The sequence below is a fragment of the Heptranchias perlo genome, chromosome 1 (genome assembly GCF_035084215.1).
Source record: "Heptranchias perlo isolate sHepPer1 chromosome 1, sHepPer1.hap1, whole genome shotgun sequence".
NCBI lineage: Eukaryota > Metazoa > Chordata > Chondrichthyes > Hexanchiformes > Hexanchidae > Heptranchias > Heptranchias perlo.
In genome coordinates, this window is record NC_090325.1 from 90672374 (window position 1) to 90692988 (window position 20615).

Genomic DNA, 20615 nt, shown 5'->3' on the forward strand with positions numbered 1-20615 from the left:
TTAATAACATTCAAAGTATCACTGAAAGTATATTAGGTGCCATGCTTCAGTTCATGTTCTTGGCCTTGATCGGGAAGTTCACGTCAATCGGTGAATTCTCCGAGAGCAGTGCCCCAAGGGCTGCACCCATACTATTAAGTATATCTCCCCCAAAAGACTGTGGATGCTGGGTCAATTGAAATTTTCAACATTAAGATTGACAGGGATATGGATCAAAGGCAGGTAAAAGGAGTTGAGGTACAGATCAACCATGATCTAACTGAATAGTAGAACAGGCTTGAGGGCTGAATGGCCTACTCTTGTTCCGATAAAATGCTAAAATATATTAAATTGAATAACTTACAAGAACAAGGATTAAAGAACCACAATAAACAAATGGTTTTCGAACTGTGTTGGAACACAAACAGAAGACTGCTGTTCCAGCTGAGGAAAAATGGCCTGCAGCTCTAATGCACAGTGGTTTTATACTACACACAGAAGTATGGGTACCTTTTGAGCAGACATCATTTGGCTTTATCACATGCCGATGTCAAAATCGTCATGGGCCAATTGCCAGTCATGTGGTTTCCTGCATAATGCTTTTCTTATTCTGGTGGTACATGGAGGATCTGTTTGAAAGAAAAATCTTGTTGATATTTTTCCCTCCCTAGGCAATTGCTACACCCAGTTGAGACCAGTGATCAAACCTGGGACCCTCCTGATCTGTATGATTTTTATCAAGTTAATTTGTATTCCATTAAAATATTTTGTTTTTATTTTCACACCAGTAAGCCTAATGGTTTAATGTGATACAACCCTTGTTGTCTTGTCTGTAATTATTAACTGCCTAATGTCTGCCTGGATTTTTTGGTTCTTAGTGCTCTGCTCTGTTTTACAGGTCACTTTTCTTGAAAACCAATAGCTCAATACCAATTTCCTAGAGTGTATATGTGATTCAGAAATAATATTGATAGTGAAATTTATTTCTTATAAAATCAGTTCCTGTTAACAGTAAGGTTTATTTTTGTTGGAAAATCCACACTGCAAATCCACTGTATTCAACTGATTGTCACAGTTAATATTTTATCATCAGTGTTCAATAGTGATGTTGGCAAGTTCAATTCTGGGGTCATGCAGCTTTAATGACTTGGTCATCAAATGTCTGGCAAGGAAATTCCTTTCCTAACAGAAAGAGTACAATGCTTGTAGGATGTGGCAGTTCAATACATCACATGTTGCAGTTAATCAATCACAAAGTCTGAATTTGAAATTTACAATTTTTAAAATTTACTTTTAACAGACACAAAATTACTTTAATGTTGAACGAAATGTTACCAGTACAGCTCAACTCCAACTTATGTAATCTCACAAAACATTCAGTATGCAAATTAATGCCATTTAATTCTGTGTGAAAGTCTATTCAGGTGATTTTAATCAATTTCAATTAAAATGTCAAATACATTATTTACTGAAATACTAAATCAATCGCCTACATTTCTACCTTAACAAGACAACTTCAATTCTGTGTATTACATCTTCTATGCTAATTCTGTATTTTAAATATCTCAAGTTCAGTACAAGACCAGCAGATTTCCATTGACGTTGCTCAGAAAGTTGGAGGATACACTGCTGCGGGGGGGTGGCGGACGGGGACGGGGACGGGGACGGGGGGGGGGGGGACGGGGACGGGGGGGACGGGGGGGGGGGGGGACGGGGACGGGGGGGGGGGGACGGGGGGGGGGGGGGACGGGGACGGGGGGGGGGGGGGGGGGACGGGGACGGGGGGGGGGGGGACGGGGGGGGGAGGGGAGGGGAGGGGAGGGGGGAGGGGAGGGGAGGGGGGAGGAGGGGAGGGAGGAGGGGAGGGGGGAGGGGAGGAGATGTAACGTGGGAAAATTGAATTATCAAATAATTCGAACTATGTAACTGAATTAAGAGAAATAGACTGTACTTAGGTGAACTGGTACGTGGAAGTGGAAAAGACTTAGTGGGGGAGAGGGGGCTAGGTTTCAGAAGCATTCAAGGGGATTGGAGTTGGGAGCTTTTAAACGAGGGAACTTTGTAATACGGCAAACCAGAACGATCTGCATTACATAGGAGTTTACATAATTATTTGTGTGACCTATGTTATGCACCACCTGATTATCATTCATAATCAGAAAGTTATGGTTGGATTGCTGGAGTTGTAGCTGGCTACCATGCAGAACAAGGGGAAACTGCTGAGTACTGGACCGGGTTCTCCAGGAACAGTTAGCAGCACCTTCATGAGTTAGTGCTGCTTACTGGGGCAGCAGCTCTGGGCTTCAATCTGGCATCAGTTTCCAGAAGCACCACTAAAGCTGCAGCACTCACCAGCAAAGAATTCCCACGACCTTTCAGCCATACCATCCTGTATTCGGACATATCAACACCAGCGGTTGGAGTTCAGGTGACAGCTATAACAAAGCCTGGCACCAGCCACCTCCTGTAACCATTGCTTCATTCTCTTCCAGTGGAATTGGCTCACCCACCATTGGTAACAACTCAGTACAAGCACTGCTTCTCAATCCTCCTGGTCAGCATTAACCCTGGCAAGAGAATCTCTGTCCTGGGCCGGATAGCATCTCCACGCCTCCTTCTGTAACATTCGCACCCCTTGTGAAAAGCCACCTGTCTGTGTCTCAAACTTCCTGGATCTCTGCATCAAGCTGTCAATGCCTTAAGATCAAAATCTCCCAATAAATAAGGTAGAGTGACTTGCTGGACAGCTGGCACCAAGGTCACGTGCACACAGCCTAAAAAATATTGGGAGGTAAGGCCAAGGTGTACAAAAAAGCTTCACGAAAGAAGAAAAACTCAGGCCTCAGACCACTGTAAGAGGGCATGCCTCAGAGTAGAACACAGTGGCCATATTTTTAACAGCACAAGAGAAATGTTGTGGCTAAGTTTAAAGATTGTTTTGCAAATTATTTAAGTTTTTATTTGTTTCTTATGAATTTTATTTTGTTAGGTAGTCAACAGATAAAGGAAACAATATTGCTCAACCTCTGCCCCATCTCCCTCCCCGGGGAGAAAAAGAAAAAGTTGTCAGTCATTGGGCTGGATCATGTTTATGGGGGTTGCTAGCTCCTGATTGGCCTTTCCTACCTCTACAGTGTTAACTGAATAGACAGTGGTTAGTTAAATCAATCAGAATGACTTTATAACATATTTGAAGTGTGACAGATGATTTATGGCGTGACATTCAGATTTAGCATGTGACATGCCTACCTCAAGACATTATATTATAAACTAGTCAATATTCTACATAGTCAAGACCATGCGTAGTCTTCAGGTGGAACAGGATTAGATGGTGGAGGATAATTGGATCAGGGAGCGAAGCTGTAATTCAATTCTCATTTCAAAGCTGTACATTCTGTTGTTATTTTTATATAATACTTGGATCTTATATTATTATTTACAGTTAAACAGCAAAAGCTATGGCAGTTTGGGAGGAGAGAAGTAGAGTTGGTTGGAGCAAAGGAGTTTCTCTGCTGTATAGAAGCTGGGAGATGCAAAACTGAGGCAATGAAAAAGTTGACACAAAAGTGTGCCAAAAATGTGACAACTGAAGTAAGATTTTGCAGACAGAAGGGCATGCAGATGCAAGATTTCTAATAAGATACAAATAGCCAGACTGTTTAAGAATGGCAGGTCAGAAAAATGCAGTGTTTATTTTAATTTGATAAATAATCTACGTATTATTTTTCCCTCATTATAACACTTTTTAGACTTCTCTAAGAGGGTGGGCAAGTAAACTGTCACCAGATATCTGGTCATGTTGTGGCCATGAGTAATCAAATGGCTAAGCGTGCAGCAGTATGCCGCAGTATCCCACGCTCCCCCCACAAGCTGGCTAAGATCGGGGGGGTAATTTTAACCTCCAAGAACGGGTGGGCTTGGGACGAAAAACAGTTGAATTCTTCATCGGGACCACATCCCGGCTCCACACGTCCACATCCACTAACCCAGTCACGTTAGGATGCGCGTGCGTAACAGAAACCCCAAAGTCCCGTCCCCACTTAAAGCCAGCGGGCCAATAGTTGAAGAGGCAATATACCTCATTACGATAGTTGAGGCACTTAATATTTTGTGTATTAGAAATGTAAAACAAATTTATCCTTACCTGTTCGGGTTTCCCATCGCTTCTGATTCACGTCAGGTGAAAGCAGGTGAGAAGGGCTGATCCATGAGGTGAGTGTCTTTATTGCACTGTTTGTGGGCCAGGAAGAGCAGGATTGCTTCATTCAGGCCCAACAAGCTCACCTGGCGTGATCGGACCTCTGCAACCGGCCGACTCTGACTCCCCCTCCCACCCCGATGGCTGAGACCCCTCCATACCTCCGACTCCTGCCGATGTCCTCTGATCTTCTGGCGATGTGATCACTTCCTGGCCCGCAATGTTCTCCACCTGTCAATCAGGCTGGCTGCCGGGCATGAAACCCGGAAGTAAAATCTATTGCCCTCATTAAGGTCGCGATTGCAGATTGCAACCCGCCAACTTCACTTCCGAGTTTTGAGTCCGAATATCATCCCCCCCCCACACCACCTCCATGTAAAAATCAAGCCCAACTGTCTGGGGAATCATGGTCACAAAACCATGTTTCATTGCAAAAAGCATGTTGATACAGTGGTCTACTAGTTCATTATCTAACCCTGATCTTTACTTCTGTAAAACTATTGCAATGAATTCTTATGCCATACCAAAAAAAATTACTACATTAGTTCCATGCTAACCAGAAAAGAACTGCTGCTTCTGGTCAGACTAACCTGCAGCATTTTCTTCTACATCTGTTTGCTGCCCAATTGACAGTCGGTTTCAAATTCCACCCTGTTTCTATTACCCAACAGCCCAGTCTTAATTGATGGTGTGTGTATTCCTGCACTGCAATATTACCTACCCAAATGAAGTGCTATTAGAAACAAAAACAGCTCCTCCAATAATTTCTGACATAGAGACAAAATTATGAACCTAAGTAATGCAGAGGGTAATAAAAACATAAGAAGCAGGAGCAGAAGCAGGAGTGGGCCATACGGCCCCCCCCAGAGCCTGCTCTGCCATTCAATAAGATCATGGCTGATCTTTGGCCTCAACTCCACTTTCCCGTCCGATCCCCATATCCCTTGATTCCCTTAGAGTCCTTTAGTGCAGTCCTGTGGCAGAGTTGCTGCTCCTCAGTGGGCTGACGTTGTACAATAATGTAAAATCAGCTCATTTAAATATTTTTGTAGTGCTCCTGGTGCATTGTATGTGACACACTGGATGCATCACAGGGCTTTGAGAAAAGAATGTCAGGTACCTGTGAAGGGCTGCTGGCTGCTTTTGAAGCACCACCATTTTTTAAAAATGCAATGAGGACTTAAGTGCCATTTCATGAATTGGTGGTGGAATGCAATGTGCAAAAATTCTAACATGATAGGACAGGGCTACCAGCAACAAAATTTGAAATTTCTTATGTAGGCCTCTTCTGAAGCACTCATTGGAAACAGCTCCAGCTGCATTGTGAGACGGCCCTTAACTTGCATGAAGTCAGGGCCATAAATTAATTTAATGCATGACAGGGAGCACGCTTCAGGGGTGCTTTATTGCACACTGAACAAGCCCATGATTGCTGAGCTTTGCATTATCAACCCCATTATCTTTTTTACATCTGAGTCACTATTTTAGTATCAGATCATTGTTAAGGACTTTTTGGCTCCTTTTCGTCTATATTTTCATTTTCCTTGCTGATTCTTTTGAGAACCAGAACTTTCATTATGCTGCTACCGTTTAAAAAAAAATCATAATCAGTCATGCAAAACATTAATGACAAATTGAACTCTAATTACGGTTGGATGTAAAGAAATGTCTGGGTGCAGTGCATAGAAGGAATTTGGACAAAAAGGATCATGTGCCCAAAGCAAACCTTGCCCTTTATCTCACCCATTAATTTAAATGGATAGAAATAGGGCAGGCTTCGCCACATACCCAAGCAATCTTTTGCACCCCAGAAGAAAACCTGCCCCTATATGCTCTAGAACAACCTACTGGATTCACCACCTCAAAATAATTCCTGTTTAGCAGCCACTTGGGCTTCCCTTAGTTCTCATGGATGACAGAAATTCCCATCCAATTACCTTACTGAAGGGTCATTCTCCAGAAGTTCGGTAAGCCTTTGGACATTTTCTGGTTGGATAGACCTCCCAATCAGAGCCTCAGTGTTTGTGTAGATCAAGAATGTTGAAACTATACTCAAGAGTGCTCCAACGCCAAGAGAGCCAATGCTATCAAAATAGGTATTACCTGAGTAAAAAGGACATAGAACATGAGCAACTGCTTAAGCCGCTCTATGGTGCCAGACAACAAAACATTTAAACAAAGTATATGTAGGAACATTAAAATTCTACATTTTAGGTAACTATACAACCATTATTGCCATCAAAGCACAAGCAATAAACCTACTGCAGAAAAGATTTACTAGAATGATTCTAGGGATGAGGAACTTTAGGTATGTGGATAGACTGGAGAAGCTGGGGTTGTTCTCCTTGGAACAGAGAAGATTGAGAGGAGATTTGATAGAGATATTTAAAATTATGAAGGGTCTAGACAGAATAGATAGAGAGAAACTGTTCCCACTGGTGGAAGGGTCAAGAACCAGAGGATAAAGACTTACGGTGATTGGCAAAAGAACCAAAGGTGACATGAGGAAAATCTTTTTTACGCAGCGAGTGGTTATGATCTGGAATGCACTGCCAAGGGGGGGGGAGGTGGTGGAGGCAGATTCCATCGTGGCTTTCAAAAGGGAACTGGATAAGTACTTGAAAGTAAAAAATTTGCAGGGCTACAGGGATAGGGTGGGGGAGTGGGACTAGCTGGATTGCTCTTGCATAGAGCCAGCACGGACTCAATGTGCCGAATGGTCTCCTTGCGTGCTGTAACCTATGATTCTATACACACTGCATTTTCTGTATCCGTTGGCACGGGCTCTGCTTCATAAAAACAGGTTGTGCAGACATTAAAACATGGGACAAGTATACATTTGAATTATCAAATGTAAAATGTCAACATGGAAACTACAGATATTGATTTATAAATTAGCTATATCTCTTTTTTAAAAAAAAAATTACTTCTTTCAATTTACAACTACTTAGCTCATATTATTTGATGAAAGCACAAGATCAGGCTATGAAAAATAATGTAGCCTCAAGGACCCTTCCTCACATAATCAATCCCCAGGATAACTTTTGTTTAGAAACTATTTAATGAAAAAATAAATCAAATCTTAATTTATCATCTCTGGTCAAATTCCACATTATTTCATATCACTAAAGGGGCAACTTTCTGACTTCCAGCTCACCAGAAGTATATATCAGAAATCTTCTTCATCAAAAAACTTTAATATAGTACTGCTGTATCATTTAATAAAAAGTTGTTTTATACAACAGCGGGATGAGAATGTCACTTAAAAAGCAGCAACCTCTTTGTGAACCCTTACATTGAAATCTGGGTATTAAGAGATGTAACGAATGTTAACATATTCTTTGCACGTAAACTGAAATAAAAGGTTATATTGTTTCAATTCTTAAGATGACACTTAGTGATGTGAAAATATGCAGAATCAACAGATACTTCTTTTGTAGAATTAAAATTAGTGATACTGCAGTAGCTTTTTTAAAAAATGTACATCGTTTTTTTCAAATTCAGATCTTGGTTTCTCTAATTTGACTTTCTATACACAAACTTCAAAAATGTAGAAATGTAATTTAGTTGCTGATTATTATAATTATATCAAATTGTAAAAATCCAATGACACAACATACATAAAACATACTCTGTACTACTACTTTGAGACAGGTGCAGAGGACCATTTACCAGTGGCAGTGGATAGGTGGTGTATGAGGACAGAGAAGTGACGGAATTATAAATAATTATTTTATGACTGTTGCCTCTCCCCCCTTGCCCCCAATAATAAAATCAGTTAGACTGGAAACCCCCAGTATCACAAATATGACATTGTAGAAAGAATCAGGAAGCTTAGGCTAAATAAGTTGCGAGCTTCACAGCTTCCAACCAAATGTGCTGGCACAGAGACTGCAAATCCCTCACAAATATCTTTCAAAGTTCATTGGAATCAAGTAGCATCCTAAATGGAATGGAAAGTAGCAAATGTGACACAATCTTTTTAAAGGGGAAAGGGATTAACCCTTAAAATTTAAACCTGTATTCCTTATCTTGAATTTGAACAAGCTTTGGCAAGGGATACCATAAGGGATCTTCTGAAAGGACAGGGTCTGCTTTGGGAGATCCAGCATGGTGTCAGAAGGACCAAGTTATGTCTGGTCAATTTACTGAATTCCTTTGAGATTACAGGTCTGGTAGATGACACTTACCCTGTCCCACATGACAGGTTGATTGAAAAGGTGTGTGGCCATGCAACAGATGACGAATCAATAGGTTGAATTTATGCGCACTTGAAAGGTAGAAAGTGTGGTGTTGTGAGGCAAGATGTCAGAGTTTAAACCTGCAGCGTCTCATAGGGGTTGGTGTTGGGGCTGTCATTTCTCATTCTTAAATTCACGTAGAGGATGGAATATGGTCCAAAATGTCTAGGTTTGCAGATGATGGTAATTTGGGCAATGAAGCCAACCAATGTGCAATAATCTAGAGGGACCTAAACAGTATAGATTAATGGCCAGAGATTGCAGATGGAATTCAACACAGATAAATGTTAAGTGATGAGATTGCATGGAAGATCTGAAAATGTGGAATACAGTAAAATGTTTGAGGAAATGGCAAGATAGATCTGGGGAGTTTGACAGACAGGTCATTAAAACCATTTGTTTTGTGTTCACAGGTTCTCAAAAAAGCAAATAAAATGTCGGATATATAGCTAGCATTGTTACTTATAGGTCAAAGGAAGTGATACTAAGTTGTATCTGACTTTGGAGATACCACATCTGGAGTACCACGTTCGGTTTTGATCTCCATATTACAGAAAGGTTGTAGGGTTATTGGGGGGAGTCCAGAGGGAGCTATGATGCTGATTCTTGAACTTAGAGGTTATAAGGAAAGATTGTCCATCCAGGGACCCTAATGTCGAGAAAAGGATGATGAGGAGGGACTTATTAGATGTCTTTAAAATTTTCAGGGATATGGAGAAATTAGATCCAGGAAAGGTCTTCTGATAGGCAAAGAATTCAAGGACTATGGATCCTTTAAAATTAAGGGAAAGTCAAAGGAAAATGGGAAATTGAGGCAACTCATTTTGGTAACAGGGCAATAGAATTGTGGAACAAATTACCAGTAAGGGTGGTGGAAAAGAAAATTAAAAACAATTGCTGTTAGTGAAGGGAATAGAAATATTAGTTCTCAAATCGGGTAAGGAACCTAATAGGTAGCTTTGAAAGGGAGGCTAGATGAACCAATGCCTTTTTCTTATCTAAGACATTATGTTACTATGTTTATGTTACTCCCTTTGACAACAATATAAAAATATATTTTAAAAGTACAAGATTTACTATTGTAGTAAATTTAATAGTAAGTACCCACTGCATGGTTAAGTGTAAACCTAATTAATATTGGTATCTCCATTCATTTCAAAACCATTTAAAGTAGCTCCTATGCTGTAGTACAGCTTGTTCACATGTATATGAACAAGTCACATAAAGTATGTAATAAGACGGGAAAATGAGAAATAAATGAACTGGTCATTCAGTGATTATTTTAACATTGTGTCTTACCTGTAAGAGAAGTTAGCCCCATACAGCTAGCTGCTAACAACACTCCTATTACAGCAGCTGCATCTTCCAACAGAACAACATTAGTGGTTGGATCGTGACCATGCATCACTAGGAAACAAATATGGTTGCAGGTTAATGGACTGGAGGCACAATGAGCAGGTTGCCACGAGAACTTGTCAGCTAAAACGTTTTGAGGCTTTATTTTAGAATCCGAGTATTGCATTAGTGGGCTACCTGGCTAATGAATTTCTGGAGAATAATTGACAGCTAGAAGCGGTTACCATGCAGTAGTCTCACTGAGTTGCGCAGATTACATCATAAAACATTACAAAACAGAGTGGATTTCAGATGTTAGTCATGGCTCAGTGGTAGCACTCTCACCTATGAGTCAGAAGGTTGTGGGGTTTAAGTCCCACACCAGAGACTTGCGCACAAAATCTAGGCGGACACTCCAGTGCAGTACTGAGGGAGTGCTGCACTGTTGGAGGTGCCATCTCTTAGATGAGACGTTAAACAGAGCCCTCTCAGCTGGACATAAAAGATTCCATGGTACTACTTCAAAGAAGAGCAGGTTAGTTCTCCCTGGTGTCCTGGCCAATATTTATTCCTCAAACTACATCACTAAATCAGTTTATCTGGTCAATATCACATTGCTGTTTGTGGGACCTCGCTGTACACAAATTGGCTGCCACATTTCCTACATTACAACAGTTACTACACTTCAAAAGTGCTTTATTGGCTGTAAAATCGCTATTTCCAAATATCAGTTTACAAAACTCACACGCATACACGCACACAATGGAATTCAGGGGCTATTTTACTGAATCAGGGTGTTTTATTTTGCCAGCAAACAGAGTGGACACCAATGACTAGTGCACTGCATGTAGCTGATCACAAGTTTATAACGGTAATGAAATGTTCATAACTGGGAAGTAAATCTAAATGTAATACAAAACATCTTGTACAATCTCCAAAGAAAGTTTGGGCCATTAATAACACACATTTATAATAGATAATGCAACACTGATCTTTAATGTTGGAAGCATGTATTAAAAACAAAAAAACCCACTTAAGAGTCAGTACTGAAATGAACTACAATTATGGCCAGAAAAAAAAACGTGCATTTATATAGCACCTTTCATATCCTTAGGACATCCTAATGCACCACAGCCAATTATGATTTTTGTGAAGTGTTGGCATTGTTGTAATATGGAAGGCAATCTTCACACATAATTATTTGATTCATATATTATAGTCAATGTTGCTTCCAGAGAGCATCACTTGAAATTTCTAGCTATTTGATGATGTAATATCAAATGAAAGCGTAATTCACTTCCACAGACAAAAAAACTATTCTGGCATAGCAGTGAAGTATGACATATTATAAAGCAGATTATGTGGAATAGAATTAGATTGTGTTTGATCAGAATTATGTATAGTTGAGTATAATCTGTAAGACTTTGATACTTCAGTGTTTCTCAAGCAGCTAACAAGTCACTTAACTAGTACAAATGTTGAAAAGTTCATTAAATCAATCAATGGAATGTGCAATATTGCATTAAATAGCTCAACAAAAATGGAAAAAGAAATTACCCAAGGACTCATCTATCTTGTTAAAGGAGTCAGATACAACTATGCACAGATCTCGTGATGAGTAATACAGTCCCTGTAATTCTGACAAACTAACCACAAATTATTTTGTTTAGTTTTTGATGGTGATTTCACTACAAACTGTAGAATATATTTATAGGAAAATTACATCATGTTTGGCATCCAATGAAAATAAGGTTTTATATGTATTGTTGGAAATTATTTGACATAAAGCATGTGATAGATCAAAATTTTATCTATTTTTGTATTAGATACACCATGTTTGATATTACTTTATTAAGAATCTGTAGCATGAGAGCTTTGTGGCCACTTGTGGGAAAATTCTCTGTTGACTTAATTTCGCTGTATTGTAAAGATGGCTGGTATGTTGAATGGCCTAACCAATATCACTGACAGCTACCATTATTATTGCTGATCATTCAACCAGGGGAACCCTATCATTCTCTGAAATTTGCTTTGTTTCACAGATGCGAACATTATCAGGAAAATCTGTTGGGCAGATTCTGATTGCCTCTGAAATCCATTTTTGATTGACAGCTTTATATAAATGGGAAAGATAAGCTTTCAATCTTCCTTTGTCCTAGTTTAGATTTCAAAACAGAGACAAGTAAATACTTGAACCTTTTCCCAGTTTGGCAATTCCCTTCTTCTTGTACCGCAGCACCATGTGGTCTCATGTTAAACTTCACATCACAGATATCGGTACAAAGTAAAAGTATAATACTAGAGGCCAGAAATTTGAAATGTTTCATTATTTTCAAGGTTAAGTGAACTGCTGTGATTTATCTATCTACTGGGTCTATGCTTGCATCTGTTTAATTGTACTTCTTAATAAACGTTTTGTAGTTTGAGGCCAATAGTATACTATCTGTCAGAGTGTTAACTCCAACAGTTGGAGAGATCCAAAGCTTATAGTGGTAACTTGTTATATTTCAAGCGTGTACCTCATAGGTAAAAGGATTCATTGTTCACCCAGATTAGTTTATGCATAAGGTCACATTTCAGATCAGAGTGTGAGCTTGCCTATGGGGACAAGAAAAATGTATCCGGAGTGTGACTAAATCATAACAGTATTTATGTAGAGACTTTCCCATTGTTCTTTCATACAAGATTCTGATAAATGTATTTGCTGTATACGTACTTGTCAGAGATGTTCAAATGCTTTCTCATATTAATAAACCTTCAGTGAACAAACCCTATGGACTATGTATTCCTCTAGGTATTAAGTTTAACAAAAAAAATGTAACAAAGAGGCAATCGATAAAGGACTTATGTTATTACAATTACTCCAGATCTTGTTCTCATCCTAAAATGAGCAAAGAAATTAGCAGAAAACATTTCTGCTCATCGGCCTGGTTAAACACCTACTGTATGACAATTGTACAAAATTACATGGGGTGGGGGGAGGTTAAGTAAACAAAAAGCAAGCCCTGAAGTCATATTTAGAATGGGGATTAGGCATACAAAGAGAAGGAAACATTTCTAATTATCAACGAAGTCAATATTTATTGTTTAAAAATCTATATTGCATGGAATGTACAGCACAGAAACAGACCAGTTGGCCCAACTGGTCTATGCCGGTGTTTATGCTCCACACAAGCCTCCTCCCACCCTACTTCATCCAACTCTATCCTTCTATTCCTTTCTCCCTCATGTTCAGCTGCTTCATCAATGACCTTCCCTCCATCATAAGTTCAGAAATGGGGTTGTTTGCTGATGATTGCAGTGTTCAGTTCCATTCGCAACCCCTCAAATAACGAAGCAGTCTGAGCCCGCATGCAGCAAGACCTGGACAACATCCAGGCTTGGGCTGATAAATGGCAAGTAACGTTCGCGTCAGATAAGTGCCAGGCAATGACCATCTCCAACAAGAGAGAGTCTAACCACCTCCCCTTGACATTCAACGGCATTACCATCGCCGAATCCCCCACCATCAACATCTTGGGGGTCACCATTGACCAGAAACTTAACTGGACCCAGCCATATAAATACTGTGGCTACAAGAGCAGGTCAGAGGCTGGGTATTATGCGGCGAGTGACTCACCTCCTGACTCCCCAAAGCCTTTCCACCATCTACAAGGCACAAGTCAGGTGTGTGATGGAATACTCTCCACTTGCCTGGATGTGTGCAGCTCCAACAACACTCAAGAAGCTCGACACCATCCAAGATAAAGCAGCCCGCTTGATTGGCACCCCATCCACCACCCTAAACATTCACTCCCTTCACCACCGGCGCACAGTGGCTGCAGTGTGTACCATCCACAGCACTGCAGCAACTCGCAATGGCTTCTTCAACAGCACCTCCCAAACCCGCGACCTCTATCACCTAGAAGGACAAGAGCAGCAGGCACATGGGAACAACACCACCTGCACGTTCCCCTCCAAGTCACACACCATCCCGACTTGGAAATATATCGCCGTTCCTTCATTGTCGCTGGGTCAAAATCCTGGAACTCCCTTCCTAACAGCACTGTGGGAGAACAGTCACCACACGGACTGCAGCGGTTCAAGAAGGCAGCTCACCACCACCTTCTCAAGGGCAATTAGAGATGGGCAATAAATGCCGGCCTCGCCAGCGACACCCAATCCAATGAACGAATAAAAAAAAATTAATTGTCCCACTTCTTCACAGATAATCGCTGCTGTACACAGCATGTTGAGGACGCGTTCCTCATATTTAAGTCTATGTCTATCCTATCAAACCCTTTCATAATTTTAAAGACATCTATTAGGTCGCCCTTTAGCCTTTTCTTTTCTAGAAAAAGAACCCCAGCCAATACAGTCTATCCTGATAGTTATAAACCCCCCAGTTCTGGTGTCATTCTTATAAATCTTTTTTGCTCCTTCTCCAGTGCCATCAATATCCTTTTGGTAATATGGAGACCAGAACTGTGCACAGTATTCGAAGTGTGGTCTAACCAATGTTCTACACTAGTTTAACATAACTTCTCTGCTTTTCAATTCTATTGTTGTTATTGCTCTAGAAATGAACCCCAGTGCTTTGTTTGTATTTTTTTTATGGTTTTGTTAAAAGTAGCAATGCAGGTTAAGGATATGTGAATCTGTACCCCTAGATTCCTTTGCTTCTCTACCCCATTTAGACTCTTTATTCCTCCTATGGAGGAAATATTTAATATTGTAAATCTTATGCAGGGCATGCACTTCCTGTCCGCAAATCTTACTTTTTGTTGTCATGGTTTTTGATCACACTTTTGTGCCAACTTTTTCCATTGCAAATTCCTAATCAAAACATTTCCTATTCAATTTTTCTGTGTCAACTATCACCATGTAATTACAGGCTCTGCTCACTAGGCAGTACTGTATTATCTTTTCCCCACAAAATCACTCAAAATCTTTTCTAAAAAAATTATCTTGCTATTTTTTCCTCAGTAACTCAAATGTCTAATGACAAAAATAAGGTTTTGTGCAATAAAAAATTGAAAAGATTTACATTTCTCACAATAAACATGATTAAATTTATCCATTGAATGATCTTTTGTGTTTTTTAATGCATGTGTTAAAAATTTTACTTTAGGGCCACAGGCTGCCTCAAAAGCCTGTGCTTTGACCAGATATTTTTACCTCAACAGTTAGAGAACTTTCCATTCTAAGCATGTGTTGTTTGCAGCATTGCCCAGCATGCAATCTACTTATCAACTGCAGGTGAAGGAAGGGTAATAAGGCATTATCCTCTCATCCTGGGAGGATTTGTATATCTCTTTGCTTTTTAAAAAAAGACTTCGAAAGAAACTGGAGGTCGAGTTCCCTTAAGCTTTTTATTTCTGGCAAATGAATGTTATTTATCTAAATGTATAAACGATTGAGATTTGCTGTTACGAATACCTCACAGGCAAACAACATCTGTGAACACGTGTGAACAGAAGCAACGGCAATTGTGTTTGTTGGTTAGAAAAGAAAACAATTACCTTTTTTATATAAAGAGAATGGATTACTGTTGAAAACAGTTAAAAAATTCTCTTTTGAACAATTTGAGGTTTACGGAATTTTTGTTTATAAATGGAAACTTGTAAACTGTAAATGATGAACGTGAGCATTTTATGAGGTCATTTTTGTTTGATTATGGAAATTTTTATTAAAGACTGTATAAATTGATAAAATTATTAATAACGCACTAAATTGCTGCTTTAATGTTGCTGCTGGATCCTGGGAACGCACATCTGGAAATTGCACACTGCCTGCTTCCGAGTTTCTGTTCATTACCTTTAAGAAGCAGAACATTTATGTTTAAATGCTCCAAGATGGGAACACAAAAACAGGAACTGGCTGACAAAGAGGGAAGGTGGTGGTGGATGCAAAGGGTTTGGTAGCATAGTGGTTATGTCACTGAAACAGTAATCAAGGGGCCTGGTTTAATGATCCAGAAAATGCAAGTTCAAATCCCACCATGGCAGTTTGAGAATTTGTGTTCAGTTTAAAAGTGACCATAAAGCTGTCAGACTGTCATTAAAACCTAACTGGTCTTTTAGGGAAGGAAAGCTGCCGTTCTTACCTGATCTGGCCTAGATGTGACTCCAGTCCAACACCAATGTGGTTGACCCTTAATTGCCCTCTGAAGTGGCCTAGCAACCAGGCCCACCACCACATTCTATGGGCAATTAGTGATGCCCACATCCCAAGAATGGAAGAAAACCTGCAGACAGGCTGAGTGGGCAGCTGACTGGTGGAAATCATGGCAAGGGATTGAAGTCTGATTGTTCAAAAGGGACTAATGGCACATTGGGTACAAGTAACTGGGGCCACCTTCTCCCACAAGGCTCTTAGATCCTGCTGTCATCAATACAGCCAGTACTGCCAGAGTCTAATGCTCCCCCACCCCAATGCAACAAACCCTCCAGGCTTCCTCCCAATTCCCAGGTATGAGAACCCCTCTCAGTACTTAAAACTCCCTAGACCGCATTCCTGGCATCACTATTCCAATGCCCCAATTCCGAGGATTCCTCTCCCAGTGTTCCGAGGTGCTCCCAGACAATGGACCTCCTCCCCCTTAATGTACTGCTGGAAGTGAGAACTCTCCTCCAACCCTGTACTGAGACCCATCCCCAATGCTGATAAGTTAGTGTCCCTGGTAATGTAACTTGGCATAACACCCCTGTTCTTATAAAACCAGAGTCATTGTGAGCAATGCTACAGAAGATCTGCTAGGGCTCTCTCTACCGCTGTCCAATAACAATACAATAATGCACATAGACAATTCGTATGCTTTAGAAAATGCAATTAAAGAATCAAAATAATGTAGTGGCAATATTTTATTAAGCATACAATACAGACTTCATGTGCTATTGTAAAACTTCAATTATGGTTCGAAGGAATTATATAAAGGAACCTGGACTGTCTTTTACTAAGCTAATCTGCACCTGACCTCACTATTAAAAAAACGCAAAACCTTACTAGCAGTCGATAAATAAAGGCTGTACCCATCAAAATGTATGTATATTTACATACAGAATATAGATACTGATCAAGAATGTTTGACATCCAAAGTTCATTTTCATTCTGTGGAAATAGGAATAGAGTTATAGCAACTTGGGCCAAAATGGCAGTTATATAATTTGTTTCAATCAATGCAAATTGTTGGAGTGGTGATTTTTTTTTATATTCGCAAAATAATTGCAGATGAGGAAGACCATCTTAGCTCATCCACTGAGAAAGAACATAGTCTCCTGCCCCCAGTCAGAGCATCCAATTGTTTAAATGATTTCAGGATTTTTGCCTCTACTACTCTACACAGAAGTCCATTTGATAAATTTCTAACTCTGTGTGAAGAAGAACTTCTGAACATCAGTCCTAAATTTGTGTTTTTACTCCTTTGAACTGGTGTTTTCTTGTCCTACTCTTACAGTTCGGTTTGAAGTAAATTTTCAGATCTACCTTTTCTGTACTATTTGCAGGTTTATATAACTGATAGATCACCTCCTCTCAAGGCCGTAAAGTCCCTAGTTTCTCTAGTCTTCCCATATACTTCTGATACTAGAGAGCAGCCTCCTGCTTGTTCTCTGAACTGCATCTTGGGGTCAAACCTCTCTTTCTTGTCTCAGTGACAAGACCTCAACACAATACTGAAGCTGTGGTCTGACCAGAACACTAAACAGTTTTAACATTGACCACCTCTGGCTTGTATTTTACTGTTGGGGATATATGATTCACCTTTCGATTTGCTTTGTTGATTACTGCTCCATAGTGGTTGGGCATGTTAAGCATCGAGTTGAGTTGATTAAAAACTCCTAGATTTCTCAATTTCATCCTATCACTGAACAAATTAAAATAAACTGCCCCTCCTAATTTGGTATTATTTGCAAATTGATAAATTTGCAATGAGTTTCTGAATCTGTCATTTATGTTTTTGCAGTAGGGGTTTCAACACTGATCCCTAGTGCAACCCATTCATTACTCCTCTAACTAGCACCACCTACTTTTTGCTCTTGAGCCAAATTCTTATCTATTTCCATGATTGGTCCAGAATCCCCTTTGTTTAGAGCTGAATAGTAGCTTTCACATGGAACTTCGTCAAATGTTTTTTGGAAGTCTAAGTACACCATATCATAGGGCTTGCCAAAGTCCAATTAAGAGAGAGATTAGGTCTTCAATAAGTAAAAGAGGTTGGTCCATTTCTGAATCCACATTGAATGATGTTTACTTGTAGTAATCCTCAAATTTGTACCTGATAATCAATTCCACTTTTTACTCCATATTGAAGACTAATTGATCTGTGGTTGCCTGAATCTGCTGCGTCACCCTACTTGAAAATGGACACCACATTACCCATTTCTAATCTACCAACATGTCCCTAGTATTCAATAACTCCCTCACAATGACCATCAATGTCTCTCAAATCTCCACCCTTGTCCCTCCTAATTCTTTGGGATAAATACCATCTATCCTTGTCTGAAGCTTTCATCTCATTTATATCGAAACTTCTTAATTCCACTGGGGTTGTTGCTACTCAGGATTCATATTACTCAAGGTCTTTGAGTAAATAATTGGAGGAATCAAAAATTTGATATCTTAACTATTTTGTGCTCATCCTCTGTTCCTTCGCTGTTTGTTTTTTTTTATTCGTTCACGGGATGTGGGCGTCGCTGGCAAGGCCGGCATTTATTGCCCATCCCTAATTGCCCTAGAGAAGGTGGTGGTGAGCCGCCTTCTTGAACCGCTGCAGTCCGTGTGGTGACGGTTCTCCCACAGTGCTGTTAGGAAGGGAGTTCCAGGATTTTGACCCAGCGACAATGAAGGAACGGCGATATATTTCCAAGTCGGGATGGTGTGTGACTTGGAGGGGAACGTGCAGGTGGTGTTGTTCCCATGCGCCTGCTGCCCTTGTCCTTCTAGGTGGTAGAGGTCGCGGGTTTGGGAGGTGCTGTCGAAGAAGCCTTGGCGAGTTGCTGCAGTGCATCCTGTGGATGGTGCACACTGCAGCCACAGTGCGCCGGTGGTGAAGGGAGTGAATGTTTAGGCTGGTGGATGGGGTGCCAATCAAGCGGGCTGCTTTATCTTGGATGGTGTCGAGCTTCTTGAGTGTTGTTGGAGCTGCACTCATCCAGGCAAGTGGAGAGTATTCTACATCTCTTTTCTGATAGCGCTTTTACTGTTATAGTACTAAAATAATTTCTTAGTGTTATGTTTCAGATCTGTAGCGATGTTTTTTCCCAGATCCCTCTTTGCACCTCTGACCAACTTTCTACCTGTTTCTGTATGTTCCTATATTTATTCCAATCAATCCCTTCACCATTCTCTCTACAGGAGGGTGTTCTTCCTCCTTATTTCACTTCTAATTTGTTAATCCATTTACGATCACACTGTTTAGTCCATGCTTCCTGATCCTGGGTATGCAGTTGGACTACCGGTGACGTTCATCAAACCTCCCCAATTTAAGAAACATAAGAAATAGGAGCAATAGGTCATACAGGCCCTTGAGCCTGCTCCGCCGTTCAATAAGATCATGGCTGATCTTCTACCTCGGTGGTGGGCAAATTACTGGAATCAATTCTGAGGGACAGTATAAGCAGTCATTTAGAAAGGCACAGATTAATCAAGGACAGTCAACATGGATTTGTTAAGCGAAGGTCATGTCTGACTAACTTGATTGAATTTTTTGAGGAGGTAATAACAAGGAGGGTCAATGAGGGTAGTGTGTTTGATGTGGTCTACATGGATTTTAGCAAGGCTTTTGACAAGGTCCAACATGGCAGACTGGTCAAAAAAGTAAAAGCCATGGGTTCTAAGGAGGAAGTGGTAAGTTGGAACCAAAATTGGCTCAGTGGCAGGAAGCAAAGGGTAATGGATGACGGGTGTTTTTGTGACCGGAAGGCAGTTTCCAGTGGGGTTCCGCAGGGTTCAGTACTAGGTCCCTTGCATTTGTGGTATATATTAATGATTTAGACCTAAATGTAGGGGGCATGATTAAGAAGTTTGCGGATGATACAAAAATTGGCAGTGTGGTTGATAGTGAGGAGGAAAGCTGTAGACTGCAGGAAGGTATCAATGGACTGGTCAGGTGGGCAGAAAAGAGGCAAATGGAATTCAATCCGGAGGTGTGTGAGGTAACGCATTTGGGAAGGGCAAACAAGGCAAGGGAATACACAATTAAGGGGAGGATACTGAGAGGTGTAGATGAAGAGAGGGACCTTGGAGTGCATGTCCACAGATCCCTGAAAGTAGCAGGACAGGTAGATAAGGTGGTTAAAAAGGCACATGGAATATTTTCCTTTATTAGCTGAGGCATAGAATCTAAGAGCAGGGAGGTTATGCTGAAATTGTATAAAACACTGGTTAGGCCACAGCTTGAGTACTGCGTACAGTTCTGGGCACCACATTACAGGAAGGATGTAATTGCACGAGAGAGGGTACAGAGGAGATTTACGAGGATGTTGCCAGAACTGGAGAATTTTAGCTATGTGGAAAGATTGGATAGGCTGGGCTTGTTCTCTTTGGAACAAATGAGGCTGAGGGGTGATTTAATTGAGGTGTACAAAATTATGAGGGGCCTAGATAGAGTGGATAGGAAGGACCTATTTCCCTTAGCACAGAGGTCAATAATCAGGAGGCATAGATTTAAAAAGTGATTGGTAGAAGGATTAGAGGAGAGTTGAGGAAAAATTTTTTCACCTGGAGGATGGTAGGGGTCTGGAACTCACTGCCTGAAAGGGTGGTACAGGCAGAAACCCTCAATTCATTTAAAAAGTATCTGGACTTGCACCTGAGCAGGAGTAATGAGGTAATGCTACCTAAGTCCTTGGGACAGAGCCAATGAGGAGAAGACACAGACTAGG

General features: G+C 40.6%; 1 protein-coding gene across 4 annotated transcripts in view; it reads right to left on the reverse strand.

The window, feature by feature from the left end:
- The window catches only part of slc30a9 (solute carrier family 30 member 9), a 152149-nt gene that overhangs the window by 10609 nt on the left and 120925 nt on the right, over positions 1–20615 (reverse strand). For 3 of the 4 annotated variants that reach the window (XM_067988368.1, XM_067988352.1, XM_067988360.1), the window contains 2 exons: positions 9718–9825; positions 6115–6280 (listed from right to left, as the gene is read on the reverse strand). In XM_067988368.1, coding sequence (XP_067844469.1) covers positions 6115–6280; positions 9718–9825 — 274 coding nt within the window. Of the gene's footprint in view, positions 1–489; positions 609–6114; positions 6281–9717; positions 9826–20615 lie in introns of all 4 variants that reach the window. The other variant, XR_010963560.1, reaches the window with a different exon arrangement.